This window comes from Hesperophylax consimilis, chromosome 18, assembly GCF_061612785.1.
Source record: "Hesperophylax consimilis isolate HC1 chromosome 18, BYU_Hcon_1.0, whole genome shotgun sequence".
NCBI classification, from domain to species: Eukaryota; Metazoa; Arthropoda; class Insecta; order Trichoptera; family Limnephilidae; genus Hesperophylax; species Hesperophylax consimilis.
The window spans coordinates 19,627,014-19,642,250 of record NC_142853.1 but is presented as its reverse complement, the minus strand read 5'-3'; the positions used below and the strand labels follow the sequence as shown (position 1 = coordinate 19,642,250).

Below are 15,237 nucleotides of genomic sequence, written 5' to 3'. Positions count from 1 at the left end.
AGAAAGTTCAATGCACTTTGTTGGTCAGCAAAGATGCACGGCTAAATGGTTTCTCACATCGATATAACCCGTGTTAAAACGAAGAAAAGTATTGAAGCATATTATAGAAGCCATTACCTTCCGACAGTTCCTGTTTTAGGTTTTGTATTTGACTGACCGCGTCATTTAAAACTCTTTCTGCGTGTTCATTCAATCCATTAAATTTAGTCAGCGCATTGTCAATGTCTTTCTCCACTGCCAAACAAGACTCCATTATAAATAAACAAAAATTAGTTTGAAGTCAAAATTTCCCAAATAATAACGTAAACTCAACTCAGTTTGTCCGAACTAATATAATAAAAACACAGGATCTGACATTTCGCGATTTTACAATATTTACTAATATGGTGGGATCGTTGGATTGGTGGGATTGGGTGGGATGTACTTTCTAGATAGACAGTGTTGCTAGTTGCTTAAAACATGTTTATGGCTATTACGTTACGAAAAAAGTGATGCCTCTTAAATAATACCAAACCGGGGCTGGTTTTATCCTTTTACCTGTAGATACAGTAAAAAATTGGTGGGCGCTGCAATCATTATTTTTTCTTGCGGCCACACCCATGCTTCGAAAATATTTTTATATAATATTGAATACGGGGGCATATAACTCTGGTCTGGTTTTGAAACCTATTTGAAATAGACACCCCCAACTCCGTTTTCTTATAGAAAAAAATATTGTGGCTGAAAGCTCACATCTTACGCTTAGAGCAGAGGTTCCCAAACTTTTTTGCCCCATAGACCACTTGCCAAATATTTTTTTTTCCGTAGACCCCCTGCCTGCCGAGTATTGAATTTTAATAAAACTATTAACGTCCCATGTGATAATAATTTATTTTTTTCACAAAAAGGTTCCCTTCCCTTGCCTGCCCTACAACCGGGTGGCGATATAGTTCCTCTGTTTTTGCATTGTGCAGACAGGGGCGCCCTTGTGAGGTATTACACCAAATGAAAATGGAGCAGGATAAGCAATGGGAATTTTTTTTCTGTAACTGGCCCTACAGAACTGCCCTTAAGTTATTTATTAGCGCTTATTCCGATCAGTTCTTCTTGTCATATGATATCCGATTCCTCAACATTCCATTTACACAGTCAAAATGTCCTCAAACTTAGTTTTGAAGTCTGTGTGAAGTACATATAAATGTTGAACGTCATTATTACCCTGGACGTTTTTCAAAAATAAGTTGGCAAACTAGGAAAATTCGCGGCTTCCAAAGTGCAATGTTTTGATTCAATATATTAATTCTGACGAGAAAAGTAACGTGGACTCTATTTATATACCTCAATAAACAACTTTAAGAAATATAAACATAGAAATATCAAATAAGTAATTTCTTAATTATTAGTATTACGTAAACTGTGTTATTTGTGTTATTTGTATTGTGTCATTTACGGAACTCCTAAATATTGAGTTGAGGAAAATGGGGGTCCGCTCGTATGTACCCCCATTTGAATCTCGTGGACCCCTAAATTTTTTTCTCACTAACATATACCCCCAGCAAGCCGATATCGACCCCTGGGGGTCCATATAGACCACTTTGGGAACCGCTGGCTTAGAGTTTGACATTTCGCTCGACCACGCGGGGCATGACACAGTTGTCATGCAGATAACTTAACGTATAAATGCTATTTATTATTTTGACCAACTTATTCATGTTATTGATTAATGACTATTCTGTTTTATTTTATTGTTTTGGTAAAATTAATTTTTTAAAACATATTTAACCATAATTTTTTAATATAATAATGATAAAATAAGCTGAAAAATGTCTGAATTCATCTGTCGTAGTGTCGTAATGTCGCAAAATCATGTTTTGCGAATTTTCTTCAGTGTTTCTTGTTCCTTTTATAAAGAAATTTCAAGTCATTTTGGGTTTTTTCTTCTCAAACAAGTTTCACTGACAATATATATATATATTTTTTTTATTTATTTTTTTAACGATGTAGGTATTTATTTATTAAATAGTTAATCAATTTACAGTATAATAGTATTACAGAGTATAATCAATAATATTAACTAAAATAATTCATACAATTAGTTTTCACTGCTTTTGATTTTTTAATGTTCCTCTTCTATAGAAGCTGTGTCTAGAAGAGTGGTGAGCATCAAGCAATATTTAGTATTTATAATTATGATATTAAAATTTATAATTAATCAAAAAGATAGTTTCATCATTTTGGTATTTTTACATTGAACTTCTCTTTAATTGCTTTTAGTATGTGTTTATCGTTTTCTATTGTTCTGATATTTTCGGGTAGGCTGTTGAAGTATTTTTTCCCTAGATATATGTAATGATGTTGAGCAAACGTGGTGTTACATTTTAGTGTTGAAAATATATGTTTTTGACGAGTACGGCTTTCAGTTAAAATGCTGTGATTTTGTTTTTCTTTTATTATTTGAGTTATTATGTTTTTTTGGACAAGATGATTAAATTTTAATACTTTAAATTTTTCAAAAATTAGGCGTGTTGGATAATCTCTTGGTTTTTTCAATGTTATTATATTAATATTATTATAATTAATATGTTCACCCATAAGAAACCAAAGGCTCCGACAGCAATTCTAGAAAAAATAAATAAAACTTCGTCAATTTTTTTAATAATTATTTTTGTATGAGACGAAAAAAAATGAGGTGAATATAATATTTAAAAAAATGAGGTGAATATAATATTTAAAAAAAAGTGTGAATATAATATTTAAAAAATGTGGGTTTTTTAGTTATTAGTAGTTTAAGTTCAGTTTTCAGACGAAAAAACGTAAAATGAGCCATGTTTAGGGTAAAGAGGTTCAACCCCCCCCCCAGTCAAAAAGGGAAGTAGGAAAATACGGCAATATTATTGCACCATCTCCACAACGTGATGCAAATAATAAGTTGCGGTAAGTAGAGGTCCAAAAAACCTTTCTAATTAATCCCCCCCCCCCCCTTCGCCCTTGGCAGCCATCAATGCTAGCGATGAGACCTGATTCTGGGTAGTCATCGTTCGACCGGTTTGTATAGTTTTTTTAACACTAAAACTTAAATTGTCACTACAGACGTTACGAGAAAAGTTTAAGAAATAAACTTTAACGGTGTAAATAATACTTTCGCACACAGTGCATAATATATTGCACTTAAATATAATGTGGAGCCATTCATAAACGTGGCACGTGTTGCAAAGTTGCAAGGAATATGCCTTTGAATCGTTTAAAAGTGCTTCGGAAATCACGTATTTTCCACAAATGTCTACTGCAACTTTTACTGCTCGTATTTATTGCCTTGTTTATTGCATTTATGGGGGCAAGTCTAGATCGATTGTACAAAAATAAAAATGTCTTTCATATCGCTACTTGTATTTTTTAATGTAGTTTCTCCATGCTTCACTTAATTATACTTCAGACTTCGTTCAAAAACTACATAAAAAATCTGTAAAACTTGAAAGCAGGTAGGTACTTAAAATCGCATTTAAAAAAAAATAAAAAAATATAAATGTATACATACATGTGAAACCGCAAACGAGTCTCAACGGCTCCTAACCGTCGCGTCGTCCCCAATTAGCATTTGTTGTAAGGCTAAAGGTATTGGAGAAGGGGAGGAGATGGGAAAGAGGAATGTGGGGGAGTACCTGGATATTCAGATCTGGTCACCAAACACGGCAACGTTTCAATTATTAATTGTGGTCCTACAACACGGCGATACTGAGAGTATCTTCCACTCTGGAACGTGCCGCAAACATACTGTATATTATTTGAGTAATTTGTGAAATAACAGAGATTATTCAAATAAAATTTACGTGCGCACGCCGGGATTTGAACCCGCGACCCCAGTCTGCTAGTCGAGAGCCTCGACCACGGACGTTGTCAGATACTGGTAGACTTTGTCACTTTTGATGACCATGATATCAATTTCAATCGATCAATGCCATTTTTTTTTGATAATCGAACCGTTGGCTCATTTTCGACCCGTTTTGGCTTTCGATTAGATTGTGTTCGAAAAATTAAAAATAAAACAAGAACATCCAAAAAATGTACATGGATTCTTACTGTTGTTATGGATTTCCTTTTCTATCGTTACACCATCGTGATAACTTGTTACTTCTCGACCGCTTTCGTATCTTATATCTCTAAACCATAACAATAACTACATCAATGCGAGATCTTTCTTCTTATAAAAAGGACCCTTGAATTGTTCCAACTACCTAATTCGGAGGGATGGAAATGGCTGGTGGCTCCCCCACCCCTAACCTTGGCTATCCCGGATATGTATAGGTACTACATACTATCAGTCAGTTCATGGGTCAACAAACGCAGGACCAATACGTGTTTTATTAAATATATTTTAATTTCTTATTTTTTCTTAATACGGCTGTGAGAAGCAACTCCAGAAGTAAGGAGCCTTATCGAAGCGATGGGTGCCCGACCCAAATCGGGCAAGGGAAAGAAGAAGAGATAAATATTATAAATTCTCCATTTTTAAATATATATGTATATATTATTATTTTGAAGATTATCAAAATGACGCTATTCGATGATTTGACAGCTATCAATTTATATTTAACAGGAAATAATTTTGAAGAAGTTATGCTTAAAATACAGTACGACATGGATCAACTATTTATGTGTGTAACGTGTTCTATTACACGTAAATGAACTGTAAATCAAATCCACAATAAATACGACAGTAAAGAGTTCATTCAATCGGTTTTGAATAAATCACGGGAAAAAGTGGAATGAAGGAACAGCCTACCTTGAATCCCAAGAATCCCGTCAATAGGACTCTCGACGAACTTACACTGTTCAGGGGGTGAAATTTCCTTCAAAACGAGATAATCTATGATTTTGATATTTGCATACGGAGCAAAAGTCATGTGAATAATACGACGAGGACACTACGATTGCATCTTCTTGCCACACGACACGAATTCGAATGTTGTACTTGCGACAATTTATAATGCAAAAAAAAACTTCTTCTTTTCAAGTGTGGGTAACGCTGTTTTTAAGGAAGGAAATGGACAGTAGGTATGACAGTAGGTATATGATGGGAAAAATGGTAGATATTATCCAAAACTGTTTCAATACTAAACAATGTGGTTAAAGATAAACAAATTCAAACTAAATGTAAGGAAAAGTAAATACATGGCAATAGGTAAAAAATTCAATGGACTCAGTAAACTTATCATAGAAAACGAAGAAATAGTGGAGGTAGATGAAAATACTTGGGCATTATAATAGACAATCGACTCAAATTTAACTCTTACTTTGAATTATTAGCTTATAAAACGTCAAAAGGGTATTTTTTTAAAGAAGGATAAGGAATAAATTAGATGTAAATACAAATAAATTAGTTTATAATAGTATAGTAGCATCTCATTTAAATTACTGCTCTAGTGTCCCTTTCTTGTGCAATCAAACACATACAAAGAAATATGCAAATAATTCAAAATAGAGACATTAAAGCAGTATTGAACTCTTGTAGGTATTCTAAGATAATTATTATGCAGAAAAAACTAGGAATGTTAAGTGTGAGACAGCGAATAATTTACAATACCCTAATATTTATATTGAAGCTAAAAAATAAGATGCTCCCGAAATACGTGTTTAAGAATGTAAATTTTAATTTCGCAATACATGGCTACCCCACGAGAAACTGTGGAGACTTCCAAAAAAAAATTTAAGATTTTTAATGAACTACCGACAGTGATGTTAAAAAAGCTAAAAACCTTGCTGCTTTTCGCGGGTTATGCCTAAATACTATAAAGAATATGTTTAAGATGCATTGTAAAGTGTCCTTAATGTCATAGACATAAGTTGTTAAAAGGTTTAACTAGATATACAAATGTAATTTTTTACAACTAAATAAAAACAAAAAAGAAAAAAATGTGACGAGAGTTGGAAACAACCCATCCTAAACAATCTTTTCATCAATGTTTATTATTTGTTCCGATCTTATTTATTTATGTAAGTTTTGTATAGATAAATCAGAAAAATTTAATTTCGTTTTCCGACAGTTTCTTACCAATGCTACAAAACACAGTGGGGAAGAGAAACAGTAGGAAGATTTGGAATTGAGTTTTATGCTTCAGTTATGACAAATGTGCATACTGTATCCACTCTATTTTTATAACTAAATTATCGCTTAACGACGTCCATAACTTTAAAACGTTTCACTTAGAGTAAAACAAATCATTCGTAAAAATGCAATACGTAAATATCTACCTATTTATTTATTTATTAACGCCCTTTTTAGGGGCTTTTACATGAGAATATTAAAAAATATACATTATTTATCGTACATAACTGAATTGCTTCATTAACAATATTTTATATTTGTTTAAAGATAAATTGAAGATGTCCTGGTATGATGACGTGGTATGATTGTTTCCCTCCATCAGTTATTCTGGGCAAATGGGAATACATATGGTAGTTAGTCCCAGAATTTCTGCACTGAAATAAATCCTGACTTCTAGTATTACGTTGTGGAATCCGAAAGCTTATCAATTCTAGCAATACCAGACTATCAACTAAATCATTTAGAATTTTATATAGAAATACCAAGTCAGTGAAAATTCTTCTGTCTGACAATTTGAGCATATTCATATAATTTAACAGAGTGTTGTAGTTCAACATAATTGCTGGAATACCCATTTTAAAATTTATAAAATTTTATAAACGGCATATCACCGTTCGTTCTATTTCTACCTCCCACTCTTTCTCATAAACGAAACATGTATACGAGAGAGTGAATGAGTGAGAACAATTTGTGAATTAATTTGTCTATGTCCATCACGACAGCTGCGAAGTAACTTCTGTGCATTTTAAAACTCCTCAGGCCTATTCTGTCAGAAGGTAGGGGATTATTGCTTTGCAATAAAATCCAAATAAATGGAATTTTTCTGAACGTATCCAAAAACTGAAAACTGTTTTTGAAGAATGATGAAATACTGTCATCAATTTTATTATTAGAAAATTTAAAATGAATTAATTTACGTTTTTGTAACTAAAATTACTGATAACGAAAAAAACTATTAAAACATACTTATTTTATTAGACAAATAATGAATTACAAACATTACTGTTACATCAGCACATTACATTACCACCAACAGATTATTGTCGCAATTTATTATGTACCTTCGCTTGAAATATTATCAGCTGTTTTTTTTTTTTTTTTTTTTTTTTTTTTTTTTTTTTTTTTTTTATAGTGAATACCTCACAAGAGTCCCCAACTGCTCCCGTCTGGAGCCAGTGAGACTATGGCATCACCAATTGGGGGATGTTGTGAGGCTGAAGGTAAGAGGGGAAGGGAAAGAGGAAGGTGGGGAAGTACCTGGCTATTCAGATCTAGTCACTAAACACGGCTAAAGCCATTTGGAGCAACGTTTCAATTCTGAATGGTGGTCTTACACCAGGGCGATACTGGTAGTATCTTCCACTCTGGAACGTGCCGCAAATATACTATATATTATTTTAATTAATTAATTGTGAAATAACACAAATTAATCAAATAAAATTTATTTGCGCACGCCGGGTTCGAACCCGCGACCTTCGGAATGGCAGTCCAATGCGTTACCACTGGACTATGCCGGCCGTCAGTTTACTCCAAATGAATAAAATAACTCCATGTACTTATACCACCTACTACCTACTTATTAATCGAAATGTAATAATATTATTTTTATTTTATTTTTATTCTTAAATTAATGTTCAATGTAAATAAATATATTCTTATATTTATTTGCATTTACTATGTATCTAATTTAGTAACAGCTATTGTAGTCTATTTTCTTTATCTATACATTTGTTATCATGCTTTATACATTTTGTTTATTTCTTACTTTATAAATAAAAACTTTCTTTCTTTTCTTTACCCAATATAATATATTGTAATGGCACTCTTCCCCAAATCAAACACGAGAAACGGTTTTCTCTATTGAATTGGGTAGTTAAGTTAAAAAAAAAACATTTTTATTGTAATTAGTTTTTTTTTAGTTTAACATATTTATGTTTTTATATAAAAGAAACATATTTTTAAATAAAAAAATAAATCATTAGAAATAATCAGTTGAAAACTCGCGAAGTCTCATAAGTTTTTTTTAAATTGTTGAAGCGCAAGGCGCTGATAATACCTAACATCTAACAGTTCTTGAGATTATTTTTCACAAAAATTCAAATTATCCGAATATAATTGATAAAAGTGATCACCTAGGTAGGTAGGCGTCTACTGGTTTTGACATTTTACTCGCGCCAGGCACCGTTTGCACATTTTAATTCTACTGTGAATAACTTCTAGATTTGAATATAAAGCGTGCTATTTTATCCTTCTATCATCGTTAAGATTATATTACTCAACACAAATGCAAGGGAGAGACAACTATTTTTGTGAGACCATAATATGAGTTTTCCCAAAACCGAACAAATCAGCTCGAAGGATTAACTAAATTATATGATCCAGACCCAGATCTAAAATGACCACTTAATCATTATTCTAAAACAATATATTATGATGGTACTTGGTGTCTAAACAATAGTTATCTATTATTGCTTCACCAAATAAAGTGTGGCCAAAATAATGTATAAACATATTCTTATTCTAGCACTGACGAAATCTTCACCAATCTTAACATCATGTCAATTAAACAACTATATTCTAAAACTATACTCATTTACATTCATAAGTACAAAACCCAAGAAATAACAACAAACGCGTACAATAGAAACACTAGATCTCATGGTCAAAAAACACTATCTTACTTATTTTAAAATTATTTAAAAAAAAAAAAATAATATATGTTCATAATTAAAATCATAAGTAAATTTGTTGTACCTAATATTAATTATCTTATGTATTACATAATATGTAAATGAAATCCTCAGCATGGGAGATCCCAGTGAGGATATCATTATATCTATTTGTTACAAAAAAAGATAATAAAACACTTATTATTATTATTACTATTATTAAAAAAAGTTTGGCGGCGTTTGTTTGATTTTTATACAAATCAACAGTTTTATTCCAAGATTGATGAAATTTTGCACACTTGATTTTCAAAACAAGATGAACATTGCTATCCACATCTGATTTCGAAAAAAAACTGTGTAAAGCATAGACAACGCCGGGCACTTCAACTGTAGGTTATACATAATAGAGTTTGGGTCTCATACTAAGTATTTTAATAAAACTTTAGACATTCATCTGTTAAGTAAGATTTAGTAGATGAAAACAGCAGTGGATAAGTTAATACTGATGAAGAAAGATTACCATAAAAGACACAAATAAATGGTATTCAAAATCCTCATGCCATCTGCAAAAAAAATGCAGCGTGTAAAGCTTGTGAACTACAATTTACAGAACATTTATGGGACATTATAAAAAACTTAGAAATATTTGTCGTAAAGAAATCAAATTTGAAAAAATATATTAAAGCGATAAAATTAATTTTTCACAAAAATGTGGAGGAATTTATAATCTTTAAACAGGGGCAAAGAAATAAAGAAGTTTAATTTCCGGATGGGATTGAAGATGATGCTAATAAAGTAGGATACAAATTTAATACAATTTTTGTACTCAGCGTGGAAGACTTAAGTAAAAGCATACCAGTAATCCAAAGTAGGTACTCTTCGAACAGCTGAACAAAGAGAACATACATACTTCTTAAAAGTAAAAATTTAATAATTAATATACAAAGAAAACCATTAATTCAATGAAGTCAAAATTGTCATCGGACGGAATAACAATTAATATAATAAAAAAATGCACAGGAGATCGCTTAGTACAGTGATTCTTAAGACGAGACAATACCCTAAAATGAACACAGAATCTCAACGGCGTAAGTGAAGCAGCCGTGTACAAAATATGCGATGCGTGGTTCTGTGCATTGGACAGACCTGCGGCTGAATTTTCCCTATCAAATCTCTAAAATAAATTGGGAATCTTAACGACATAAGTGAAGAACTCGTGTAAAACAATATTCGGAACGCGGTCCGGCGTAATGTATGGACCTACGTTCGATTTTGCCCTAGCAGGACTAGAAAATCGATCTTTTCGTGGGGTTTATTTTAATTATTTCTTATGAACGTATTACTAAAATCGTAAATGTTTCTAGACGGATCCCTCTGGAAGTGACTAATTCATCGTATAGATAAAAATCATTTTTTAGGTAAAATATGGTGTTTAATATGTCTAGGTAAAATGAATTGTTTTTATAGAAAAATATTTTTGTACGGAAAAAAACAATGAGATTTCGAAAAAAAATTATTGTATTTTTTACTTCAACCATCATGTGGAATCACCTCCCGAAGTTAGTGCACTTTACCCCGGACACCCTGTACACATGGTGTCCGGAAACTAGTAGTACCTACAGATGGAAAACTGGTGAATCAGGTAGAACCATTTTTAAAGAATGTATTAATCAATTTTTTTAAGGTAGACAATTAAAGGTTAAAAACTTTGGGGCTGGGTCTACGCTACGACTCACTCGAAAACTAAAGCTGCTGCCACACGCAAAGCTCACATCAAAAGTTAATGTACAGCGCATCATCTTTTCTACCGACACACGACGCTATCAAATATTTCTTCCTATAGTAGGAGAGGGGGTCAGTTGAATTCGAGAGCGGCCGAGGAACATAATTTCATCTGTCAAAGTGACAACTTTACTTACTGACAGCTTGAGCACGTTTTCGAAATGGATGATACTTGTCGCCTATTGCTGGATCTGTTGGACAGCTCATCCTCAGATGATGATGCCGCCAACTATATAATTATAAATGCTATTTATAAACTTTTTAGATTTTAAACAATCTGCGCGTAAATAGCGCATTTTCACATAACCTGACATAACCTCTCCGTCGAATCAGGAAATTCGCAGTTCGCACGCCGATCGACGAAAGCGACATATAATAAATTATTGTAAAATAAGCTCACGTCGATTTCCAAAAATGTCGAAGGCAAAGGCGGCAAGGACCAACACCAGGGCAGGGAACGAGAAGAGAGCACGAGAGCTGACGAGAGCAAACCAGATTACCCAGGAAAACAATCAACAAACGAACAAACTAGAAGCTTCTCTATGTAGGTATCAGGCCGTCCAACTTTATCAAAAAACCGAATGATATTATCATATAAACATACTGAGATTAAAAATATGATTAATTTTGAAAGGGCGAAAATTTGTTTACTTCAAATTCAAATATTGATTATATTTATATTTTAAATATATGTTAAGTATGTTTGCCAAATAAAGTTTTTTTTTATGTTTCTAAATTTACTAGCACACATGACGATATGAGCTAACATAATAAATAAGAAATGCATTATTAGGCTGCTTATGTCATGGCTGTCAAAGGGAACACGGAACTTAGTTGGTAGCTCCGTAATTAAAATGACCCCCTCTCCTTTTTACGGCGGAGAGGGGGACGCATAACTTTTCAAATATCGCGTCGGGAGCGGTTACGTAAAATAAATTCGGTTAGCGAAGTTCAGAACCACACTTATAGCGCGTTATCTTTTTACGTGTGTCGGGTCTGTATGGGATTGTATGGCGAGCGCTATTGTGCTTTATATTATCTGTTGATGTGAGCTTTGCGTGTGGCAGCAGCTTAAAGCTCAATATATAAAAAAAAACAATAAATGCAGAAAAACCACTAGTTTCTAGACACCATGGGTAATATGAAAATAATTCACCTGTAGCATTGCGTTTAAAAAGAGTTAAATTATTAAATTTTGAAACATCTCGATTACTCCATATAATTTTCAAGCGATTTGAACGGTGCAGTAACATTTTATTCGGACAGTAGGTATGTGGGAAAAATTCTACTATAAGTACTTTAAAAAAGGCGTCATACCTGTTTCTTTCAGAAATAAAAGAAATTCACTTAAATAAAAAAAAAATTAGCCAAACACAAACTAAAGACTTCAATTTTCACACAATTAAGCAACCCTATTATTTTTTACCGAGTTTCCACCCGTTGGCCTTTATTGATTGCGTTTCATGCGTAGAACGGTAGACCCGTAGACCCGTAGGCCCATAGACCCGTAGACCGTAGGTCGTGGGTTGTTAAATGTTTGTAAGGAAAATGCTAAAAATCATGACTACAGAACCAACCCAAAAATTATCTGGAAAATTATTCAAGTAATCACCTACACTAACCAAACCAAAATAAACTAATTGAAAGAAATCTACACAGTTAACGGTATGATCTTGCTCAACAAAAATATTTGAATTAACTTTATTTGGGAAACAAACAGTTGAACATTAAAAAAAATATATTTGTTAAATTGTTGCATGAACTAATCAAGTTTCCGCATAAAATTACACAATTAATGAAAAAATATATAAATCGTAATGTTTTATGATTCATTATAATATTTTTCAATAATATATTTGTACGTAGTGCTTTCTTTTTTGAAGTGAAACTTCTTTAGCCGCGTAATGAATTTTCGGGAACGTAGTAAAACCGAGTCAAGATCGAAACGAAAAAGCGGGTACCCCCACCACCGCTCACCGTTCAGAAAAATGGTGTACAAAATTCGTTGTAATTATTAAACAAGTTAAATAACGTATTTTCGCACAATTTCGCAAGTCCAGTATGGTCTAGTGGCTAGGATACCTGGCTCTCACCCAGGAGGCTCGGGTTCGATTCCCGGTACCGGAAATTATTTTTGGTCAATTTTCTGAGATACTGTTTTATTTAATTTGTGTTTTGATTATTTCAGGTGATATTTTTAAGAATTCATTTTATTAAATACAAGCAGTGACTTGAAAAAAATCATAAAATTGTTAATTTTTCAATATGGACTTTTGGCAGCCGGGATGTATTTATAATTTCACAATTATTTTAGGAATGCGGAAGCACATCATGCAAGATTCCCATTCTTGCGACCCGGGTTCGATTCCCGGGCAGTGCACTCCTTTTTTATGGAGAATCATTATTTTTCAAAGGAAGGATATTTTTGATATAGTAAAATATAAATGCTTCTTAGCTCATCTCGACAACTGGCGTTGGTGGTGTAATGGTCAGCATAGTTGCTTTCGAAGCAGTTGATCCGAGTTCGATTCTCGGCCATGGAATATTATTTTTTTGTTTTTAAGGAATTTTTTTTTTTTAATGGTTGACCATAATATCAATCCACTAAGTAATATTTTAGGCCTGTAGCATAATTGAAAAGTTAAAGAATGATATAAAATTTTTTATGATGTTAACGATAAAAAAATGAAAAAAAACATAAAATTAAAATAAAAAATGGGCCAACGGCACGCGGTGTTCCCAAGCGGTCACCCATCCAAGTACTGACCGCGCCCAATGTTGCTTAACTTCGGTGATCGGACGAGAACCGGTGTGTTCAAAATGGTATGGTCGTTGGCAAAAGTTAAACAATATTAATTTCTATTCTACCTGCCAATAAATATATGAAAATTAGTATAAAAAAGCCCTAATAATATTGAAAAAATTAGCAAGGTGTGTGCGAGGTTGATAAAAATAATCATTACATACGCGCTTGAAAAAGATCGTAATTACATTAATAAGTTTGTAGGAATTTTTTTTTTCAATGGTTGACCATAATATCAATCCACTAAGTAATATTTTAGGCCTGTAGCATACTTGAAAAGTTAAAGAATTTTATGATATTATTAATTATAGTAATGATAAAAAAATAAAAAAAACATGAAATTAAAATAAAAAATAGGCCAACGGCACGCGGTGTTCCCAAGCGGTCACCCATCCAAGTACTGACCGCGCCCAATGTTGCTTAACTTCGGTGATCGGACGAGAACCGGTGTGTTCAACATGGTATGGTCGTTGGCAAACGCTAAACAATATTAATTTCTACTCTACCTGCCAATAAATATATGAAAATTAGTATAAAAAAGCCCTAATAATACTGAAAACATTAGCAAGGTGTAAATATTATATACCTAGTTTAACTCACTCTCCTAACTCATCTTCGCTGTCTACAGGCAGAGCGCACGACTGTGGTCGTGAAGAACCGAGGTTCGATCCCCGCTTTAACTAATTTTTTTTTTCTTTTTTTATAACTTTTAATTTTTTTTATCACATGCTACTTATAAATATGTCAATAGACAGAAAAAAAGAGAGAATGAAATGAAAAGAGAGAGAGAGAAGAATACTAGAAGTTTCACTTCTGTCTTGCGTAGGCTTGACACACCCATTTTTTCTTTCATTCACTTTCTCATTCTCCCTTTTTATCTTTACTTGTGTTTTAATATATATTATTTGCTCCCCTGCTCCGCTGTAAGTTAATTTATTTCAGAATACAATAATAAAAAACTATGTTTTATTAAGTTTCTCTGCCGTTTTTACACAAATGTTTCTCTTACAAAAGATTTTTTATTTTTTTATTTTTTTTTTTATTAATATCAATAGCAAAATTTGTACATTATGTAGGTTTAAAGTATAATATAAGTATATTTTTTGTATTTTTTTCACAGTCCTCCTCACTAGGGTTTCCTGTTCTGAGGCGGCCTGTAGTTTTTCTTAAATTTTTGTATTTAGTTTTGAATTGTCTTTACATTGTCTTCATAATGTTTGTAAGTTGATTGTTACTTTGATCTCTAAGCCATGTTTTGACTTTTGTTTTAAATATACTCATTTCGTTAATTTTTTTGGTTTCATTTGGTAGAGCATTGAACAATTTTATAGCATGGAATTTATTATTTCTCTGTCCAAAGGATGTGTTTAAACTGGGAGTAATCAGGATATTTTCGCTTTTTGCCCTGGTTGTGTATTTATGTTGGGCAGTGGAGTATTCGGATATGTTTTTTTTCAGTTTAAATAAAATATTTTTTGAATATAGTTTCTGTACATTGTAAACATTGAAGTTTTTGAATATTTCTTCTGTCGGAGTTCTAAGCGGAACTTTCAGTATAGTCTTTAATACTCCTTTTTGTGCTATATTGAGCCGCTCTGTGTGAGTGCTCAAGGCAGACCCCCATCCAGTTATTCCGTACTCTATTTGTGATTGACACAAAGCATAGTATACTTTTTTAATATCGTTTATATTGAGGATATTGCGAATGTTTCTAAAGAAGTATATGTACCTGGTTAGTTTTTTTGTAATTACATCTCTATGTGAGTTCCAACGGAGATTATCATCAATTTCAATTCCAAGATATTTGATGCTTTTGGAGTGTGCTATAGTGGGACAGAGGCATGATAAGCCTTGATTTTTTTGATAAATTCCTTGGCATGAATGTAATTTGAGATTAAGGT

At 32.6% G+C, this 15,237-nt stretch overlaps 1 protein-coding gene and 2 non-coding genes across 3 annotated transcripts in view; all 3 read right to left on the bottom strand.

Moving 5' to 3' along the window:
- The window catches only part of Sou (required for meiotic nuclear division 5 protein souji), a 33,645-nt gene extending 33,069 nt beyond the window's left edge, over nt 1-576 (bottom strand). Inside the window, exon 1 of the mRNA XM_089642662.1 lies at nt 118-576. Coding sequence (XP_089498788.1) covers nt 118-253 — 136 coding nt within the window. The 5' untranslated portion in view covers nt 254-576. The remainder of the gene's footprint in view (nt 1-117) is intronic.
- Nucleotides 577-13,251: 12,675 nt separating this feature from the next.
- On the bottom strand, nt 13,252-13,370 carry LOC149415468 (5S ribosomal RNA). The gene has a single exon (XR_016303844.1). It is a non-coding gene; the product is annotated as a 5S ribosomal RNA (ribosomal RNA).
- A 322-nt stretch (nt 13,371-13,692) lies between these two features.
- LOC149415467 (5S ribosomal RNA) lies at nt 13,693-13,811 on the bottom strand. Its single transcript, XR_016303799.1, has one exon. It is a non-coding gene; the product is annotated as a 5S ribosomal RNA (ribosomal RNA).
- Nucleotides 13,812-15,237: the final 1,426 nt, after the last annotated feature.